At 43.1% G+C, this 22,220-nt stretch overlaps 1 protein-coding gene across 2 annotated transcripts in view; it reads right to left on the bottom strand.

The window, feature by feature from the left end:
* Positions 1 to 5,319, bottom strand: part of LOC117774365 (polypeptide N-acetylgalactosaminyltransferase 10-like) — a 70,856-nt gene extending 65,537 nt beyond the window's left edge. Inside the window, exon 1 of one of the 2 annotated variants that reach the window (XR_004616056.1) lies at positions 5,039 to 5,197. Coding sequence is in view for 1 of the 2 variants with exons in the window: in XM_034606756.1 (XP_034462647.1) it covers positions 5,039 to 5,197 (159 nt within the window). In the remaining variant the exon portion in view is untranslated. Of the gene's footprint in view, positions 1 to 5,038 lie in introns of both variants that reach the window. The other variant, XM_034606756.1, reaches the window with a different exon arrangement.
* Between the last annotated feature and the right edge of the window lie 16,901 nt (positions 5,320 to 22,220).

Here is a 22,220-nt window from a genome sequence, read left to right as displayed (position 1 = left end):
ATTTCTCAGCTGGGATTTCTCCTTGTACTGAGATGTTCTACATAGACGTCCTTGTTTACTTTGAGGTCTGCTCATTAATAAGACTGGACGGTCGCTGACTGACCTTTTACTGCCTCTAAAAAGAGTATATGCAAGTTTGTGTGTCGGGGGGCGGGGGGGGGGGGGAGTGTACTGTACACGTGTCAGAGGCGAAATGCACAAGGTCCTGGAGTGATGAATGAACAGTAATCCAGCCTACAGTGTGTGGCTCATAAATGTAGCCTCGAGCGTACAGAGGCCTGTATGATTCTCATTTCTCTGTGACACGGCCATGAATCTCAGCCAACTTTCCTTTCAAGAGCAAACCTTATCTTCTGGACTTTGTACCACAGCTGATTACATCCAGAGGAAAAGCCACCAGCAAGAAGGCCCCCTGAAAATAAAGCCTGAGAACACATAAAAACTACATCCTGATATGACTGTATGTAGTCTGATCTACACTCGGTCTGAACCACATTAAACTGCTCAGGATTGTTTGAGTTGTGGCAAAAACGAGCACAAGCAGCACGTCTCAAATAAGATAAAAGAGAGTAAGAGACTGAGATCCTTTTACCAGCAAGTACGAGGAAACACGTTGAGTGGCTGAGATACAGAAAAAAAACAATGCATCTCTAATTCCTGTATTTATCTGAGGAGATCTTTGTGAAAGTTCTGCAAAGTTGTAAAAGGCCAAAGTCCAGACGTCACATGGAGCTCCTCACCCCCACAGAACACACTGACGTTCCTGAAACAGCTCGTCAATAGTCCGGGTCAAGCTTCCAACTCACCAGCATCAGACACCGTCCCTTTATCAGGGCTTCATCAGGACGGGGCCCTGAAAGAGACAGGAGCTCAAACCAAGGACAGACTGATGGAAGAGATGTGTTTTCTGAACATTAGAGCATGAAAACTTTAAAATAATGATCCAAATTTAAACTTTGAGCCTGAATATGAGCAATCATGTGTCTCTTTAAACATTTTTTTTAAAGGTCTGAGACAAGATAAAGGCTAAAATGCCTGGTCAACTGAAATTGGATGTAAAATTTAACGTTTTTGGCAAGTCAGTGTAAAATGCATTGCCACCAGTCTGCCAGGCGTTGGTCTCAGTCAGAAAGTGCAGCAGACATCAGGTCAAACTCTTGTGGCCACTTTTTAAATTCTACCCGGTGCTCTCATCTCGTCTAACCTCAACTTAACCTGAGCTGCTGGAGCAGGCAAGAGGAAGCTAAGCCACCTCTGCTTCAACAGGCATCCTTCACAAGAGATGGGGGAATGTGAAAATTACCTTTCTGTCACTGTCACAGTCGGGAGGCTCTGAGGCAACTCATGTTTCCTTGAGCAGCATGAAATAGTCATTCAGGCGCCATATGCACGGGCATATGATTACTGCTCGAGCAACGTGTAGCTGCGGGATCCGATGGTAATAACACAGTGGTGAGGTCAACGCCTCGGAGACACTTGTGCTGTGGTCAGGGTGAGTTCTGCATTTAGACACGTGCGTGACAAATTACAGGGAAAAACCATGATAAGGTGTCTCAGGTACAAGCCTCTGGGACAGTTCCAGTCTGAGGAAGTCTATGTATGAACAAGCCTCCTGTGGAGGATGTGATGGAGGTGAGAGCACAGTCGTACCTGCTACCAGACAACATCATTAATATTTGACATCTCTGCAGACATGGACTGTTTTACATTCAGGGCCAATGGGTTTCAAATTTGTATTTTCCACAGTCAACAGGTTTCTCTACAGACGACCTCCACACGGTGACTCAGATCAGGAGAAGGTTGTTGTAATGAACTTGTGGATTGGTCGGGATAACTTGATTACTAGATCATTGTTAAAGTAAAAACGATGTAAGTCACACGTTCTATTTGCCCACTAACGATTCTGACTTCTACAAACCCTGAGGTGCAGAAAGTACAGATGCATTTCCCAGGGATACGAAGCTGGTAAAACACGATGTATGATTGATATTATCTACATTTACATCAGCGACCCCTGGTACACTCCCTGGGAGGAGGGGTAGATAACAATTGTTGTGTTTCGACTCATGTATTCAGGGGTTCTCCTTCTACTTGTCACCTGTGTGTATCAGAAACAGGCCGTGTGGCTGCTTTGTTCAATCACCACGTTATGAGTCACTCGACACGATCTCAGAACTGTTCACGCCGTCTACATCAAACTTGGCAGGCGTGTTTGCCAGGGGCCCCCGAGGAAGTGCGGTGACGAATTTGGACGTGCGACGTGTTCAATATTAATAGATTTTGAATAAATAGACGAGCGGCAATCTGTAGCAGGAGGGTTTGGGGATCTTTGACATCATCGATCATGACAACGGTGAGTCACACAGATGGCTGCGTCAAATCCAGAACAGTTCATCGAAGGGTCCAGGCGTGATTCCTCTGGAGAACAAGCTACAGCTAAAAAACAAACTCATCCTCGATCATCTGCTCTGTAAGCTCGACAAATTGGATATGTCTTATCACTGCATCATGTTTCAGGATTATCACCACAGGGAAGATGTTTTCCTCGACGTGTCACTTACTGTTGTTATTTGGCTGATTTCATATGGTGAGAAAAATGTCTTGAGCTGATGTCAGATGAGAAAAGTTGTAGCTTTTGACCAGAACCACTTCTTTTAGCTGAAGGATCTGATTCTCACCTCGTTAGACGACTTCTACATCTTGTTATGAACGTTTTTTTTGCTCCACTCCACCTCCTTCATTACCAGAGGAAGTTGGCATCACTTGTCGAATCAGTGTGTCTCTGATCAAACCGCTCTCGATTATCACACAGGATCCCCCCCAGTCTTGTAAATGTCCCTCAGTCCCATTTGTAGCATTTCTTGTCCTCAAATCCAAACTTCAGCAGTGAAATAAGGTCCTCAGAGGAAATGTGCACAAAGTTTATCACTGCCAGAGAATTAGCATTAGCTGCAGATAACAGCGGCTAAAGCTTTAATACATGAAACAACTAACTGATCATGAAAATAACTGTTTCCAGAAGAAACTGTGCACGTGGACTCACAGTGAGAGTGAACTCAGTCCCCGCTAAAGACCGAACATCATTCCACACACATAGCATCCATGAAAGCCTCCATTCAGCAGGTTGTCCCTCATTAGAATAAGAGAGGGCGGCTATTGTTTCCCTAATAAGGTCCGTTACACTTCAGATTTCTATGTGAACCAACACAACTTGTCCAACATAAAACTTCACAACTTGGAAAGCAGGTTTCACAACTTGACAAAAACGTTGAAAAATCTATTTGGAGAAACTCAAAACATAAAAAGTATAAATGATGAAAAATTAAAAAAGGAAATATGTACATAACAAGTTTTTATTTATTGTTGGTAAGACCTAAGGTGGTTAATTAATTTATTATACCAGAAGGACAAGTTAAGTTTCACAAACCTGCTTGTTCACATTTAATCCTCCAAACCACATCCCATGATCCAGACAAAAGAGCAACAACCTGCAAACATCTAACAAACAAACATCTCATCACCCTGAATCATCCATAGACGACAAAGAGCTGGGTTGTTATGGCAACAGGTAGCATCCCGCCCTGTTACACCTTGCTGACATGAACCTGTGTCACGGTGGCATTTTCTTTAATTGGTCCTTTGAGTTTGCGAACGACACAAAGTGGAATTAGCATCAGAATAAAGTTTGATTCATGCTTCTGCGTCAAAGCTACGACATCGTAAACATCGTATAAACTCAACCAGTAAAGCAACTGATGGTGAAAACAACCAGTAGTTCCAGTTTGTGTTGGTTTGTAAACACAGTGGACCACATGGTGGTTTCCAGCAGGAACAGTGTGAGTCTGATGTTGTGTTACACTGAGCCAGTGACAGAGTGAACACACAGACCCTGGCCCTTTACAACTCTGTGTGTGTGTGTGTGTTATATGACAGTGTGTGTGTATGAGAGAGAGAGTGTGTGTGTGTGTGTGTGTGTGTATATGTGAGTGTGTGTTTGTGTGAGTGTGTGTTGTATGGCCGTGTGTATATGAGAGTGTGTGTGTGTGTGTGTGTATGTGTATTGAATGAGTATGTGTGTATGTATATGTGAGTGTGTGTGTGTGTTATGAGTATAGGTATGTGTATTGAATGAGTATGTGTGTATGTGAGTGTGTGTGTATATATGAGTGTGTGTGTGTATATGTGAGTGTGTGTGTATATATGTGAGTGTGTGTATATATGTGAGTGTGTGTGTAGTATGAGTATGTGTATTGAATGAGTATGTGTGTATGTGAGTATGTGTGTGTGTGTATGTGTATGTGTATTGAATGAGTATGTGTGAGTGAGTGTGTGTGTGTGTGTATACGTGTTGTATGGCAGTTTGTGTGTGTGTGTGTAGTATGAGTATGTGTGTGTGTGTCTGTGTATGTGTGTCTGTGTATGTGTATTGAATGAGTATGTGTATGTGTATTGAATGAGTATGTGTGTGTGTATGTGTATTGAATGAGTATGTGTGTTGAATGAGTATGTGTGTGTGTGTGTGTGTCTGTGTATGTGTATTGAATGAGTATGTGTGTGTGTGTCTGTGTATGTGTATTGAATGAGTATGTATGTGTGTGTCTGTGTATGTGTATTGAATGAGTATGTGTGTGTGTGAGTGTTTTCTTCACGTGTACCAACTTCCTGGACTGTGTGTTGTTGTAACTTCGCTGCCTCCCGGACCTCCGGGTTTTCTCCCCGGGTTCCTCCCGGGTTCTCCCCGGTTCTCTCCCCGGTTCTCCCCGGTTCTCCGGCTCATCCTGCCCGCTGAGCCGACCGACCTGCCGGGCTGACACGGTGCCAGAGCAGGGTCCATCTTGTAAACCACACACACATACACACACACACACACACGGTGGGGACGCCACGGTGTGCGTGTTTGGGGTGACGCCGACACAGGGAAGTGCGCAGCGGGTAAAACCTCTGCCTCCGCACCGACAGGCCACGGAACTATTCTGGGGAAGGAGGGAGGGAGGGAGGGGGGACAGAACCGAGCCGGTCGCGGCCGAGCTTCCCTTACCTGTATCGGGGGGAATCCTCCGGGAGCCTCCGCCGTGTCGGCCGAGTTGTCGAAGACTCGGTCCCGGTACAGAGACCACAGCCCCACGTTGGGGAAGAAGAGCAGAGCCGCCACCAGCAGCCCGGTGAACTGCAGCAGCCGCTTCTCCTTCCGCCTCATGTCTCCGGTGTGAAGCAGCGGAACGTGGCGAGTCCCGAACCCGCTTCCTGCGCTTCTCTCGGCGGAGGCAACTTTCACTGTGACCGGGGGCTCGAACCACCGGCGCCGCTGTGACGCTGCCGCTAGGGGGCGTGAACCGCGGCGCCTCCGCTGGAGGAGGAGGGGGGGCAACCGACACAGGATTTTATTTATTCTTTATTTATTTATTCCTTTTTATGTATTTGTATTATTATTCTAGTTGTTTTTAATGTTTTTTTAAACTAAATTAATTAAGTTTGAGGTTGTAAAGTATGACACATTCATGCTGCCTTCAAGTGCACCTCGGAAATAACAGACACTAAGTTCTCTCTTGGAAAAACCACCTGTCAGTGTGGGAAATTAATGTTCTAGTATTTTAGCAGGACATATATAGATTTATGGCTTTTGTAAATGTCAGTATAACGATGAATTAAACAGCATTATATTAGACTCCAATGTGCATTTTAATGTATTTATTTGTTATTATTATACAACTCTCTTAACTGTGCAATATTCACTTTTACACTGTATATGTTGGTTTTTATTCCAGTCATATTTTTCTATATTTTTTACATTTCCTTACACTTAAGTATTATTATCCTTACGTGTAAGTAATGCATGTATTACTTACTGATGCCTATTTTAATAAATAATAACAAATCTGATACACACCTGGAAGTTATGACGGAGGGAATCCAACTTGTCATGAGTCTGCGACTGTTCTCTTCACGGTTTATAAGACTAGACAATCGTGTGGTTCTTCTCCTCCTGCCACATGAAGTCATTCAATCAATCAAATTATTTGTATAGCCCATATTCACAAATCACAATTGAGGTGATTTGATTCATCGCATCGTGTCTGCGACTCTTCAGATAATTACCAACTCTCAACATTCACAATAACTGAGCACATCCGCTCTGAAATAACAAACAAATAGATTTAATTGAACGCGCTGTTTCCAATCACTTGAGGATTTTGTCGTATGAATATAAATTGACATAAATTCTTTCTTCAAGGGACTGACAACATCCTCTAAAACCCATAATCCCCATTTTCTATCTGTGCAATCTCATCTATGTGCAACCCCGTTACTCTGTATATAGGCCTATTCACTTTACACTATATATATTATTTTGTATCTTCACATTTCCCTGTGTTTATAATGTACATTTCCTCATTTATTACTTTTACTGGTGTTTCTATTTGGGTCATTCTGTGTCAAACTTTCACACTTTTGTTTTGCACCATCACAGATATTATTTTGTTGTGCAGATATAAGCTGACTCTCGGAATGTGTGTCAGGTCCTGATTAAAGGAGATGATGAAATTTGAACTTTCTGACTCTGCCTGGACACATCTCCTTTCACATGGGTCACAGAGAAATTGTTCTTATATCGTTTTAAAGCTTTTTCCAATCTCCATATTTATATAAGCACCAGGCTTGTCCCAATATGAAAAATAACTTGAGCGATTAAATCCATTAGAAATCTGTTCAGTGGTTATTTTTGCATCATCCTGTTGACAAACAAACAAATGCACAGGGACAAAAACCCACTTGTCCATCAAAACCCACATTTCATGGACAATGGCTGATGTAGGAATAACCATGGTGACTTCTGCATTCAGTTATGTTACTTGAAAACTCTTCATAGGGGCCGTACCTACGATGCTGAATCTTTTAAAACAATTCAGCATAACTGCTCGGTGACAAAAGGCCTTTTGGTTTTACGCTCTGCAAAACTCGCTGCAGACAAACCACTCTAAACGTGTCAGAAGCCAAAATAAGATCTCAGAGCAATCAACCCGCGTCATCGCATATAAAAGGGACTGCAGCGCTCACAGAGGGAGGTGGTTACTGATCCAGCAGGGTCCAAAACAACAGCCGCCTGTTTCATCAGGCCTCTCCCGCTGATCCTCCAGCACAGCTGAGCCGGAGCCAGCGGTGGAGGAAATGAAGCCGAGCTGCGTCTCTGATGTAAATCCTGGAAATCCAAGCAGCCACCACACCTGCTTTGTAAGCACAGAACAAAGCCTGTGTCTTTTGTCGACAAGCCGTGTAAGCACTTGTTAAAGCATTTTCCAAATGATGCCTCGTTGGTGGGAGAAAAGTTTGGGCTCTGACACCGTGCGATTGTAATGCACATAGTTAACAGTGTATTACAAAACTGAGCAAGGTTATATGGGTCAGCGACCGGTGATTTGTCTACAATGACAAACATTGCCAGCAAATTTAGTCGACTGCAGCTAATTAATATTGATTCTGGCCAAACAACAAAACCACACAAAAGAAGAAACTCTCAGCTGTTGTTTGGTTCTTTCAGCTTCTTACGTTCTTTTCTGTGAGTCTGATCCTCGACTCAGGTTAATGTGAATTACATCCTCCCTGTCTGTGGTTGTGCCACCAGGGATTCAGAAGTCACAGGGAGGAGGACAGGGTGGATGCTTGGGCAATCGTACAATTAACATACCATCATAATCCTCCCCTGCTCAGACATATATTACAGAACATATCCGCAGCACGTTAACGCTGGATTTCACAAAGGCTAATTATTGTGAGGAAATATGGGTGTGTATACACACAGAGATAGATAGATAGATAGATAGATAGATAGATAGATAGATAGATAGATAGATAGATAGATAGATAGATTGATTGATTGATTGACTGCCAGCAGACTCCACACATCCCATGTAAGGTTCAGCGTCTTGCTCAAAGACTCCGAACAAGTGGACTGGAGGAGTTGGGGATGGAACCACCAACCTTCTGATGAGGGGACAATCTTCTTTACCTCCTGAGTGGTTTTATTGAACAAAAACATAAATTGAGAAGAGGCCCGAATAAGGTCTTTTCAGTATTTTTACTGTGGCGCCCTGACGCCTGCGGACTTTCTTTTCGACGGTGTGTGTTGCATCAGTGTTTTACCTGCTGCCTTCTCCAGCACTGCATCATCTCTGCCTCCGTGTCTCTGTGTGCACCCTGCAGAGTTATGGATTTAAAAAGTGCTCTGCAAAAAAATCAATGTGAGCCGAAACAGAGGAGTGTGGCTGACAGAACAAAAGGCTTCAAATGCATGAGCAGGGATGAAAATGTGAAACGTAACCTGAGAGCAGTTTCAGAACATCTCACGCACGGAGACCACGAGAAGACTGAAACACGTGCTCATCTTGTGCATGTGTGACGTTATGTGAAGTTTAAAATCAAAACAAAATTAACTACAATGTTAAAAAGTTAAAGTTTATGGACGATAAAATATGAATAAATAAAATACAAATAAAGGCAGAATCCTGATGCTCGCTCAACTAAAACAAAGAAAGAGGTGAATAATGAGTCATGTCTGATAATGGAAAACCGTGTTTTTGTGTTTTGAAACCTTTTAGTGGTAAAATAACCTCAGTCTCCACCTGGAAATGTTTTAGAAATACACTCAAACCTGATTATATAGATGAAAAACATCTTTCCACAAATCAGTGGCTTTTATTTAGCTGACCTGGGCTGCACCGCCACAGCTTTGTTTGCTGAAGTGGACTGATGCTTGCTAATTGCTAATCAGAAAGGACTCAATGCCAGAATAAATGCTGCTAATGGGTTTCAGCACACAACAGTCAATCATTGGTCTCCCACCGGGGGAATAAAGGCCTGAAAACAGGATGCTTTGTTTTGATGCTCCGCAAATTACCTTGAATTCTGCTTTTTTTCCCCGGACCTCTTTGGAATCCACACTGAGCCTGTGACACGAGTAATAAAGCGAAGAGCTTGCTCGATCAACGCAAATCCCCTCAACATTCACAGGTTGCAGGCTTCATCCATAATTCATGCGAGAAGACAGTGAACAGATTGAATTGTCACAATTTAGGTACAGACGTGGAGAACGAGGGGGGGATGAGTTCTCTATCTCTCTCTCTGAGCGTCCTGAGAAGGATTAGAACGAGCAGCACTCCCAGCAACATCCTGACTTCAGACTCCAGTCTGTTGATGTCAGTAATCTCTGTCCACAACAGACCGGTTCAAGTCTGCATGTCAGTCAAGATCGTTGAGTATCATCACTGAGCCGAGAGCTGCAATGAGCTGCTGTATGAGACAAGGACTGTGAGCAGGTCTGCTCTGGTGAAGACGCTAGTGGCTGCTTATGATCATTCTTTGGAGTTTTTCTTCAGAATTTGGCTGGTTTGTTATTTGGTTGGTTGGTTGGTTGGTTTGTTGGTTAGTTGGTTGGTTGGTTGTTTGGTTGGTTGTTTGGTTGAATGGTTGGCTAATTGGTTGGTTTGTTATTTGGTTGGTTGGTTGGTTGGTTTGTTGGTTGGTTGGTTGGTTGGTTGGTTGGTTGGTTGGTTGGTTGGTTGGTTGGTTGAATGGTTGGCTGGTTTGTTATTTGGTTGGTTGGTTGGTTGGTTGGTTAGTTGGTTGGTTGGTTGGTTGGTTGGTTGGTTGGTTGGTTGGTTGGTTGGTTGGTTGGTTGGTTTGTTTGTTTGATGGCTTATTGGTTGGTTTGTGAGTTGGTTGGTTGGCTAATTGGTTGGTTGGTTGGTTGGTTGGTTGATTAGTTGGTTGATTAGTTGGTTGGTTGGTTGGTTGGTTGGTTGGTTGGTTGCTTTGTTGGTTGCTTTGTTGGTTGCCTGGTTGGTTGGTTGGTTGGTTGGTTGGTTGGTTGGATGGTTGGTTGGTTGGTTGGTTGGTTGGTTGATTTATTGGTTGCCTGGTTGGTTGGTTGGTTGGTTGGTTGGTTGGTTGGTTGGTTGGTTGGTTGGTTGGTTGGTTGCCTGGTTGGTTGGTTGCTTTATTGGTTGCCTGGTTGGTTGGTTGGTTGGTTGGTTGGTTGGTTGGTTGGTTGGTTGGTTGGTTGGTTGGTTGGTTGCCTGGTTGGTTGGTTGGTTGGTTGGTTGGTTGGTTGGTTGGTTGGTTGCCTGGTTGGTTGGTTGGTTGGTTGGTTGGTTGGTTGGTTGGTTGGTTGGTTGGTTGGTTGCCTGGTTGGTTGGTTGGTTGGTTGGTTGGTTGGTTGGTTGGTTGGTTGGTTGCCTGGTTGCCTGGTTGGTTGGTTGGTTGGTTGGTTGGTTGGTTGGTTGCCTGGTTGGTTGGTTGGTTGGTTGGTTGGTTGGTTGGTTGGTTGGTTGGTTGGTTGGTTGGTTGGTTGGTTGGACAGTATTGAATTAGTCTCTTCACAACTGCTACTAAAATGCGTCTCGTGTGTGACCACTTGTGATTGGATCTCACGTCCTCGCTGTAAAATAAACATGACAGTCATCTGTGTTTCACCCAGTAAGAGTTTACAGATGTACATAGTCACTGTCATTGTTGCTACAAACATATGTTCATTAAAAATATATTTAAACTGTAGCTGGTCGGAGACATTAGCTACGATATTATTCATTTTAATCAAATTAAAATGAAAAAATATCATTTTCTGAAAATGTGATTTAATTAAGTTGTTGACCTTCATTCAGCTTTCCAGTTTTCATGTGACTTTTACAGTCCTCAACATCTGTTCATGTAATCACATTAGACTCCTACAGCTCTCCCTGCAGGCTTGTACTAGCTGTGTGTAGAGAATGAGCGTGTGTGTTCGGTGTGTGTGTGTGTGTGTGTGTGTGTGTGTGTGTGTGTGTGTGTGTGTGTGTGTGTGTGTGTGTGTGTGTGTGTGTGTGTGTGTGTGTGTGTGTGTGTGTGTGTGTGTGGGCGTACATGAATCCTCATTACCCAGGCTCCCAGCTGCTGTACCCTCACCTTCCCATTAAGCCCATATGATCCGATAAACACTGATGCACGTGGAACGTCAGTCTCACTAATGGATGTTCTGCTCAACACGAGTAACTGAACACGCGTTACACGTGTAATTTTCATCTCTGCCGAGGAGCAGAGGTTCTGCTTTTTCCCACGAGACCAATCGATGACACCGTCATGATGGACAGATGCACTGCAGTAAAATGTAAAGCGTGTTATGGACGGAGCATGTTAAGTATGTTCCTGGATGTGAAGCTCAGATCATCACAGCTGAATGTTTAAACTAGGATGGAAATGTCTTAAGTTGCAGTTCCTCTAATGCTGAATGCAAAACTCAATTTAGAAAATCTAAACCTGTGTAGAACAGTTTACCTTGTTTGGTTTGTTGGATTTTCAGCAGGATTTCACTTCCATGGAACTTGGGGACGGGACGTGGGCCAAGAGAGAACTTGTTAAATGTTTGCATCGATCTGGACAAAGAGAAGGATCCAAGAATTTTTGATCACTTTCTATATCGTTAAGAAATTTTGAGATTGTCAGCGATTTCCCAGAGAATAATTAATGGGTCTTGGTGATAAAATAAGCACATTAAGGGACTGATATCTATGAGTTTGCAGTTTTGGTCGATCCATTGATCCAAGCTTGGGTCATGGAGTTAGCCTGCCAAGTGGAGTAATCCAGACATCCCTCTCCCCAACCACGCTCTCCTGATGGGCCTGATGGGATACGTAGTCCCTCTAGCGAGTTCTGGGTCTACCCCGGGGTCTTGTCCCAGTTGGGCATTCCCAGTAAACCTCCAACGGAAGGCGCCCCAGGAGGGATTCAGACTAGACTACCGAACCACCTCAACTGTCCCTTTTCGATGTGCAGGAGCAGCGGTCCTCACTCGAAGCCTGAGCCCAGTCCCCCAACGGAGAAAACTCATTTCAGACACTTGTATCTTGTTTTTTCAGTCACTACCCAAAGCTCAGTAGAGTCAGAACATATCGACTGGTGAATCGAAAGCCTTGTCTTGCAGCTCAGCTCTTCCTTCACCACAACAGCCCGGTACAACATCTGCATTACTACTGCTGTCGCACCAACCTGCCTGTGTAGCTCCTACACTTTAAGCAACAATTAAGCAATTAGTGGGAAATATAAATCCAGATCAAGCAGATTTAAAGGAAACACACAAAACCTTCCCAGTGTTTCTTCCCTCTAGTGTGTTGCAGGTATATTAGTGAATGTAAACATTTTTCTGAACATTAGAGCATGTGAACCTTTTCAGTTCATAACTCAAATAAAAAGGATGAAGCTGAACATGAGCAGAATGTGTCTCCTGGTTTCATAATGTGGCCTCGGCGCAGGTATGTGCTCTTCTGAGTGCTCTTCTAGTTTTCTTTTTCAATTTCTTATTTTTCTTCCTTCATGTACAGTTGCAAATAACACCAGCAGCCTTCAGTCAGTCATTATAAACCCCCCACATGCTCTACCCTGAGGCCACATGTCCATTAAACCCATATAATCTGCTGGATATTGATGCAATAAAAAGGCCACGGTAGAAGCTCCTGATTAGATGAGAACATCTGCTCCATATGGCGAGTCTGGCGTCTACACTGTCCTCAGCCTCCAGACTCACAATGTAACACAACAGTCAAGGTGGCACTTCAGATTTATTGGTGGCATCTGGGCGACCTGGTATTTGACGGCTTGATTTAGTGCAATCCAGTGAATCTGGAGACTTCACCGATGCAGCAACAGTAATTATTACGTCCAAACTTCATCATATTGTGTGGTATTGATTTATTGGAAAACGAGGCAGAAGTTCACTCACACAGGAATTCTGATATTTAAAGGAATCCCACTCTGAATCCGAGGAGACGATCGATATGAGATTCTGCAGACGCTGCCTCGGAGCTGCTGGTTGGACACGTTTCAGCGTATTGAACGTACAAATTAACTCACATTGATCGTTCCATCTTTTGCTGGGTTGGAAACCAGATGAGCGTTATTATATTTTTTGTAAAATTACAAAAAAATCAAAGCTAAATAAAAACAAGTTATGTTGGAGTAAAAATTCAAAAGATTCACAGGTTTATTTTGTGTATGAAGAAATTAGAAATCCACTTTGGGTCATGATACATTTGACATTTTTAGATCTGTGGTGCTCTTCCTATGAAATTGAGGATTTACATTTTATTGATGCACTATTTTCCTTAAGCCTAGAAACAAACATACATAATACAGCTTCTACTAACATAATAATACTAATGATATACATTTAAATAACAATACTGACTGAATACCTTTATATAAACTACACAGCATATTTCCAAGCAATTATTATGCAGACATGCTCGACACTAACAAGAAAACTGAGATGAGCAGACGCTGTCAAATCAATGAGCTGAAAGAGGCGGTTCATTAGTGAAATGACCTCTTTCACATTACAACAATCATTTATTTAAAAATAATTACACATCCATATGAGCAGAGATTTAAATAAAGAGTAAAGAACAGAGACAAAGCTGCTCTGAATGGGTCACAACAGGAAGGACAGAGGTTCAGTTGTATTGGGCATCTTCATCAACACACATCATCAACACACATCATCAACACACATCATCAACACACATTATTAACACACACAGCACTATCGGCTCTCAGTCTCCTGTGTTACCGTCCTAATGGAAAAGCTTCACAACAGAAAACATCGCTGCCCTGGAGCCAGACGGAGAAATATCGTCCATGTCGCTGTGTGTGTGTGTGTGTGTGTGTGTGTGTGTGTGTGTGTGTGTGTGTGTGTGTGTGTGTGTGTGTGTGTGTGCGTGTGTGCGTGCGTGCGACGAGCAAACACTTAAACAAACAGGGACACACAAATTGATCTTAAATGAAATGCAAACACAGTCATTTGCAGTTTCCTGTCAGAGGCTGTGATTTAATAACCTGAGTTCCGACGCTCTCCGGCTCCCTGCTGACATTTTAACGTACATCACCGAGCTGCAGAGGCTCCGCAGCATCCAGGCACTTTGTACACATGATATTTATCATCCTTCTTTATATATATACATCCATATATGTATTTATTGATTGATATTTATCAGTAAAGGGCTTGTTTTTCTGTGTCAGGGCTTCTTCTTGATTCACTAACAAGTCAAAATGCTAAAGAGCCAGCGACACTATGTAAGTTTTACTGAGCAACAGCGCCCCCTGTCCAATGGGTTGAATATACATGTATATGTATATTTAACACATTTGATTTGAAGAGTTAGAAGAGCTCATGTGTGCGTTTGACTTCTCGTCCGACGCAGTGAGGACGCGGCGCTCGCTGGCGGAGGGCGAGCAGGTGACGCTGAGGTGCTGGAGTGGCAGGTCCTTATCTCCTCGCCACGGGCGTTGTCATGGCGATCGACGGAATCCTGCCGGGGTCGCGACCCCTGAGAGTCAATTAGAGCTGCTTTCTCTCCTCCTTTCTTCTGTCTTTTTCCTTTCTCTCCATCTTTGTGATAGAGATCAAACTGCAGGTTGTGTATTTTTATCTAAAGGCGAGAGAGAAAGACAGTTAATAGATAGATGTGTTTATGGTAGTGAAATGATCAAGTATGAAATAAAAATACACGGTTTGGTCACAGATACATAAATGTTCTTATCATCATGGCTTCGAATAAAACCTCCGTAAATAACTTTATGTATAATTTACTTTTGGTTTTGACTGTAACATTTTCTCCAGGACATTTATTATCTCTGCCAAGAAGATTATATATAATACATATCAACTTTGTTTGTCTGTTAGTTGGCAGGATTACGCAAAAACTACTGTGCAGCTCCTCTCTATAAGTCCTGAGAAACATTTAATCAAACTGTTACTGACTTGATAACAGGAAGATGGATAGATTAATATATTATTTTTCTTTACCACCCTCTCTTCTCTATTTGTTCCCTCTGTATTCAAAGCCTTTGTTTCCTCCTCCTTCTCGTTTCCATCGTTTTCCAGACATGATTGTCACCTTTAAATAAGTTGTCTGGAAATGTTTGCAGCCCTCAGCTTTCTAATTTCCTTCCCTTGTCACTCCTTGATGTAGATTTTATATTACTTTAATCGTCTCCCACACTGATGTCGCTAAAACACACTTTCTCTAAATGTTAATCCCATAATCATTTCCCTCGGCGTTCTTCCTGTGTTCGTAGCTGAGCGATATTGCTTTTTTTTTTCTCGCAGCGTGGCCCATTTCTCTGAGTCTCACGGGTTGTCATAAAATGCTCAACTTGTCACACCAGCTCTGAAAGCGGGAGAAGGACCATGGATATATTAAGGGACCGCATTATTATTCAAGATGATTCCGGGGCCCGGACATGTGTCCCGGGGGATATAAACTGCAAGAAGTGCAGAAGGGATTTGGATTTTCTCTTCTTTTTTTTACTTTCAAGGCAAAGGACTCATTCATCTGCTCTGCTGCTCCTTTATCTACTCTGCAAATGAGAAATAACGTCTAAGGCCTGATAAAAACTTCTCACGTTGGTTTTAAAGTGGGTTCCAGACAGCACACTGGTAATTTAGGGTTTGACGAACTCAGCTTAAAAACATTTCTGTCTGGGAAAACACTCGTTAAGCCTCCTTGTAATATTTCTTTTCTTTTTCAATTTGTTGATTTATCTATGAAATCAAATGCCCTTCATAGTTTTCCATTGCCCAAGGTGAAGTCTTACAGATTGTTCTGTCTGATAAACCGTATAACACACAAACCACAAGGACACTCAGATTCTGCACCCTCCTCCAAGTACTGGCGTTTTATTTGAACAGATATTTTCCTCTCTGTTATTAAAACAATTAAAACCTTAATTTTAGACGAGGAAACCAGGTAACGTTGGGCGAGGCAGACGTCTGTGAACGTCAGTGATGTCGTGCAGTGCTGCTAAATTTATTTATAAACATATATTTAGAAGTTACCAAACGTGGAGAAACCGGTATATAGACGTTATGGTTGTTGTTTCTGACGCCTGCTCATCAGACAAAGGAGCAGTATGAACGCACATAGTCAACTGTGATGTTATCTGCACTGAGGACAAGAGGCCTGAACGCAGAGGGGAGAGTCTGTTTTGCTAAATATCTGCATTAGCGTGAGCAGGCGTTGATCGGATCCAGTCAAAAGTTAACTAGTTCTTTCTTGGTCCACTCTGTTCCTTTCCACCAAGTTTCAAGACTATAAGTTTCGTATGTTTTGGTGTAAACCTGCGAACAGACAGACAAACAGCAATGGAAACATAACGTGGTTTGTGCAGGTAACTGGCAACTCAGCAGTAACTGGCATCTGAACACAAGCGTAACCTAAACCATCAGCAGCCGGTGAGCTCCCTGCTACAAGGAAGCTGCATGAAACATATTTCATCAGAACATCTGAGACCTTTTCAGATCTCGTCCTCGTGTCTTCAGCAGAACGCAGCCGCGGTGGTAAACACAGTGTAAGTGTCCCAGGTGCAGGTTGTTGATGAGACGCTGCAGGACGTCTGGACTTTTATGCTTCCAGATTTTCAAACAAGCTGCCAATATGTGGAATAACTTGAAACAGCTTTCTCCAGCTGTCTCTTTCTATGTGTGTGTCCCTGCCGCCCGGTGGCCCGGGGACTCCTTTGTCTTCTGAGTCTTGTTATCTTAGTCTTCAGTCAGCGAGGGATAATACAGCTTCAGTCAGAGACAGAACAGAACGCCTACTCTCCCTCACTTTATAAAACAAACAGGCAGCCGAGCCTGATGTCAATAGATTCCAGACCACACCTAGCTCGCAGCGTGGGAAAAATAAAACCAGCAGCATCGCAGGAGCCCCATCGTTAACGAGAGCCGGAGCTGAGAACTAAACGCTGGGTCGCACACATTAGCGTGAAGATAAAAGATAAATCACCTGCTCTGTTCCCCGGATGTCACGCTGATTTCTGTCAGCCGCAGTGAACTCGGGGAACCGTGCAACCGGGACAGTTGTTTTCTTTTATTCATCGGAGGAGGCAGCGTCAGTGTTTCTGCTCTTTTATGAAACACCAGGACGCCCGACCGTCACCGGAGAGCAAGATGCTCCGGCACGAAAGACGAGAGGCCTTTGAATAAAACGGCTGAGGAATCAGGCATTTAGTCACAAACCTAAAAACTGTGTCCACACGTACAGGTTACCTGCAGGGAGGGTTCTTCTGAATGATGCCTATCGTCTCTGCACATGTTTTAAACTCAGAGTTCAGCCACACAGGGGTTTTCGTTTCCATTTCCTCATTAGTCGAATGCTCAGGGACATTTTACCCAACTCCTCGTTCTTACTCTGTCATGTCTGAATGGTAAATATGAAGCTTTTTACATTTCTAAAGGTTATTTGCAAAACTACTAATGTGTCATTGGTCCTGATCACTAGCTTAGCTTCTTTAGCTCCCTTAGCTTGTTAAATACAGATAACTACCTTCACCTGCTTCCTCAGATACGCACATAACATATACATGTGTTGGTTCACTACACTTAAGGAGGAATAACATGGTGGTGACTGTGTGTTTCTCAGGTTGTGTCTTGAATAACAACGACCATGTTAACAAGTTGTTTAAGATTAGATACAGACAGAGTTCCTGTGTAGTATATTAATATATATATATGTATATATTATTAACAGGTCTGAGAAACGTCCCAGGTAAAGGAACCTTGACTTGGTTCATTAGCCTGAATCATGAATGTGGAGCTAAACCATTAAATATGATGCTATTTTAACCTGAATGCTCAGAAGTCCTGTGACACAGGCTCAGCTCCACCGTGGCTCTGACTCGTTCTTCCATGTGAGTCAAGGGGACAGAAAAAACCTTTTGTCTCTGTGTCTTAACGCAGAAAGTCTGAATGATGAATGAGGCGTCGCTGCAGATCCTCGTGTCGTGTGTGTGTCATGGCAGCGACACAAAGAGCTGGATGACTCTCTGGGGGGTTCACATCGATTCTCCACCTGCCAGAACTTCAGTGATGTTGAGAGGTGACAACAACGTTTATCATTCCACTGATTTGTAAAGACGGAGCCGGGCTGAGCTACGAGCGTCCAGCCGTCACGTCCTCGTCCTCGTCCAGCCGTCGTGTTCTGGGTTCTTCAGCTTCCTCCGACAGCTGCTTTGTTAATTGGAGACTAACTTGTCTGCAGGTTTGAATGTGAGTGTGATGTTTGTCTCTACGTGTCAGTCCTGTGATGGACTGACGACCCGTCCAGGGTGAACGCCGCCCATCGCTCCAATGTCACCTGGGATTAGCTGCACCGCCCCTGAAACCCTCGAAGGATAATCGGTATAACGGATGGACGGACATTGATGACCACATGGTGGACTTAGCTGCAGGAGCGTCTGAGTGTCTCAGGTCATGTCTATGGTCTGTTCTCCAGGGTCACCAGCTTCAATCCAGAAACCTTTCCTGCAGAGCAACCTTCAAACTCCCTGGACTCCTTGTGTAGGTGTTGGTTGTTTGTCAGGTCGGTGTTGAGGGTTGATTACCTTTGTCCCTGGCTCCTTTGTCCCTGGCTCCTCTGTCCCTGGCTCCTCTGTCCCTGACTCCTTTGTCCCTGTCTCCTCACTCCTCAACGCTGCTTTCTCCCAAACTGTAATTCTGTTGTCACCGTATTAAGGTAACTGTCAATATTGGAGAATATGTTGCTTCCAAGTCAAATCCAAGGAGAATTAGATTTTGTGTGTTTATATTTTCCAGTGAAGGTTGTGTAGCTTTGTCTGATGTTAAAACCTAAACCCGTGAATTCAGGTAAACAGTCTTCAGGCTGAAACGAGTCACATTGAATCATTTAATCGCTGGAGTCACTTTATTATTATTATTATAACAGATTTAATCATTAATTATTAATACTTTTGGGATAAAATATCAGGTATGACACTTGTGTGAGTCATTTAATATGAACACACACACACACGCACACACTGAGCTCCATTATGTCTTCAAATCCCCTCTCGTGAAGCATCAGCATTGTGTTTGAATCCCATTGTCAGAGTGGACGAGTGATTAAATGAGCATTACAGCAGTGAAAGGGAGAGGACCCTGGTGACCGGCACCACTGTTGTTGTACGATAGTGACGGAGAAGAATGGACGGAGCGGCTCGTCCGGTCGGCTGCGTCCAGGGCCGAGCGGCAGGCGTGAGGGACAAAGACAGAGAAGCACGACGGAAAACACAGAATCCTTAATGACCACTAATGTTCGTCAGCGGCGTGGAGAAGAGCCAAACAGCCCGAGCCGAGCCAAGGACGCTCTGTCATGTGTCGCAGGCTTCATGTGATGCCACGGAGGAGAAACACACTCGGCTGTGTGAGGACGCCGGGTGCAGCTTTGTTTCTGAAACTGTAGAAGTGACCTGCAAACACCTGCAGATTCTGAACAGGAGAATCACTCGTCTGTGCGTTGACGAGTCCCAGATCATCGTCTGCTGATTCACATTTTACTGGAAGTTTATCAAATCCCACCAGATCCAACACTGCACTTTGGGCCTTTGACTACACATGTCAAGTGTGAAGCTGATGATACCAACAGTTCTCGAGATACAGATACAGACATTTCTGGAATTATTAGATAGATTGAACTGGTATTAATCAAGAATTTAAGTTTTGACAAAAGCTGAATGAACCAAAACTGGAAGAAACTTTCCTGCTCGTAAAGTTCAGTTACATTTGTCTTGAAGTTTCTGCAGAAGAAAAGTCTCTGCGGTGGATTTAAGGTCAAAACGGTGAAAATGACACCGATTTTCTCTCTGCTTATAAAACATAAGTGAAAAAGGTTTCTATGGATGTGAGGACGACACCAATGTTCCTGCTCTCGTGCAGAAACCCGGGACTCAGATAACCACGCTGACGACTGAGGGGGTTCCGCCGCTAAACGCTGCCTTTCAGTTCGGGCGGAATCAGGCTCCTCGAAGACTCGACAGCTCCACGCAGCAGAGGATCGTATCTTTGGAAATGTCACTGCTTTGCGACTAAAGCACTTTGAAAATCACTTGAACGCCGCGGCCACGGAGAGTTTTCCATTTTCACGCCAACAATCATTTTGTTGGAACAGGCGTCGCACTTTTCAGACGGCGAGTATCTCCCTGTGAAATGAAGCTTTTCAGAGGGAGCATTCGCTGTTTGCTGTGATTACACTTGAATGTCAAACGGTTGCAGCAGCTTCAGTATGTGATTACTGGCTGGAGACGAGAACCCCCCCCCACCCTTCGGCTTTCTGCACGAGGTGCAAATAAAAGCAGATTTTAAAAATGTTTGATTCGTGTTTTCATGCAGACGAGAGTCATGAGATGTAGAGAAGTAAAGGTTTAATCAGACTCGAGTTCAGAAAGTTAGAAAGAAGAGTTTTTAAGACTTTTGCCAGGAATCAATTCCACTTTCCTTATTTTCCACTGACAGGAAAACACATGCTTTTGTTTTCTGGTACTTTTATAAATATTGTAGTATTTATAATGAAGGGAAAATCCACGTCTCCATACTTGAATAATAAAATACTGTTTGGTTTAAGGTAAAATACAATTTCATAGTTATAATCTGTGATTCTGTTATTTTTTCTAATATCCTTCCTGTTCATTATTCTCATTTTTATTAATATTAAAAGTGTCCAAATCGCATCAGAATCAAATCAATTACATTTAAAATATTGACTAAAATATTCAGGTACATCCACTGAGGAATGGAGCAGAAATGCAGCCGCTGCTTAAAAGCTGTTAATATTTTCATTTCTTATTCATTGGTGAAACATCGAACTTCTGGTTGTTTACAAAACACCAAAAATGGAAGAAGTGGAAGTTGGTTTTTTCTCGTTTTTCTCCTCCTCCCCCTGCAGGACGCTGAGTGGAAGCAACACACACACTGTGATGCAACAGTTAATGTACAACAGTAGGAAGCAGTGTCTGATTAATAATTCCCTCTCATGCAGCCAGATTTCAAGCCCAAGTCGGCGAGGGAGAGCAAACAAACCAACACGGAGCACATTCACGCCGCGGTGGGACTGAGTCGTATGAAACTGCACGGGAGGAATCATACATTAATAATGGCTGCGTGCAGAGAGAGACAGATCAAAGTTAAAGTTTAAAGTGATGTTTGAATATCGTGGATTGTTTTACTAATATTCAAACTGTGGGATTCATGTGTCACAACATCAGGACAACAGGAAGTTGTTTTTATTAAATTTGATCATAACTGTTCAGTGTAAAATGTGTTTTTTACCTGAGTTTACATAAATATAAAATGTATAAGCACAAGAGTGAAAGTAACAGCTGTGCTGTGTGAGAGAAGAGAAATTATTTGATTTCTTATAAAATCAAAGTTGTAAAAAATCTGCATCTTTCTGTGATTGATTCAATGAGATATGATGATATATTCATTGTAGGTAAGCAAAGTAAAATTGAAAACATTAAATTTGGCATCAGAATTTTTTAATTTGTGGTAAAAGCGTTCGAAACAGCATTCAGACGTCATGTAAAACAAAATAAATCATAAATAAACCAACAATAGTGATTATGAATGAGAAAACGATAAGAGCTACACCAGTGATAACCAGTAAGAAAACTGGAGGAAACCAGTGAAGAACATTGATGGAGTAACGACTTCCCAGTAGATTTTATTCCTCCATCAAAGCCCAATAGAAACATAACCTCCTCGGCGAAGGTAAAAATACCAGAATACCAGAGTTTTACCAAAACTCTAGAATTATTTAGTTAAATTGTTTTTTTAAGATGAAATATTGTCAAAATACATTCATGGAAATCCAAACAAATTGGACAAGATGTGCTGTACCTTCCCTCCGGGCCTCAGCCGGAGTTAAACTCTTCCCTCTCATCTCTTCTTATCACCGTCTCTCCTGGTTCTGCCGAGGCAGGAGTTCGATTTTCACCTCGGAGACGCTTCCTCTGTTCAAACCATCAGACTGTGTCAACACCAGTCTGGACCATTAATTATGCCGGCTGCAGAAAACACACACCGGAGGAAGGAGAGAGGAGTTTACGGACATGCAAAGAAAGTGTGAGTGTGTCTGAGGGCGGAGGACGAGCGAGGGAGACAAGATGTGAACATCTGCTTCTCCTCTGATTTTCAATGAGGAGCAAATAGTCGGAATATTTCAAAGTCAAATAAAGGAGTTAAAATTGAGACGTTATCTTTTTATCGCATCTTTCATAAAAACATGTCGGCGAAAGTGCTTCAGAGAGCGGGAAGTACACACACACACACACACACACACACACACACACACACACACACACACACACACACACACGAATGAATGAATGATTATTGTTGATAATTCCACAAACGTCGTCTGTAC

The sequence above is a fragment of the Hippoglossus hippoglossus genome, chromosome 14, assembly GCF_009819705.1.
Source record: "Hippoglossus hippoglossus isolate fHipHip1 chromosome 14, fHipHip1.pri, whole genome shotgun sequence".
Classification (NCBI taxonomy): Eukaryota; Metazoa; Chordata; class Actinopteri; order Pleuronectiformes; family Pleuronectidae; genus Hippoglossus; species Hippoglossus hippoglossus.
This window is presented reverse-complemented; position numbering and strand designations above follow the sequence as displayed.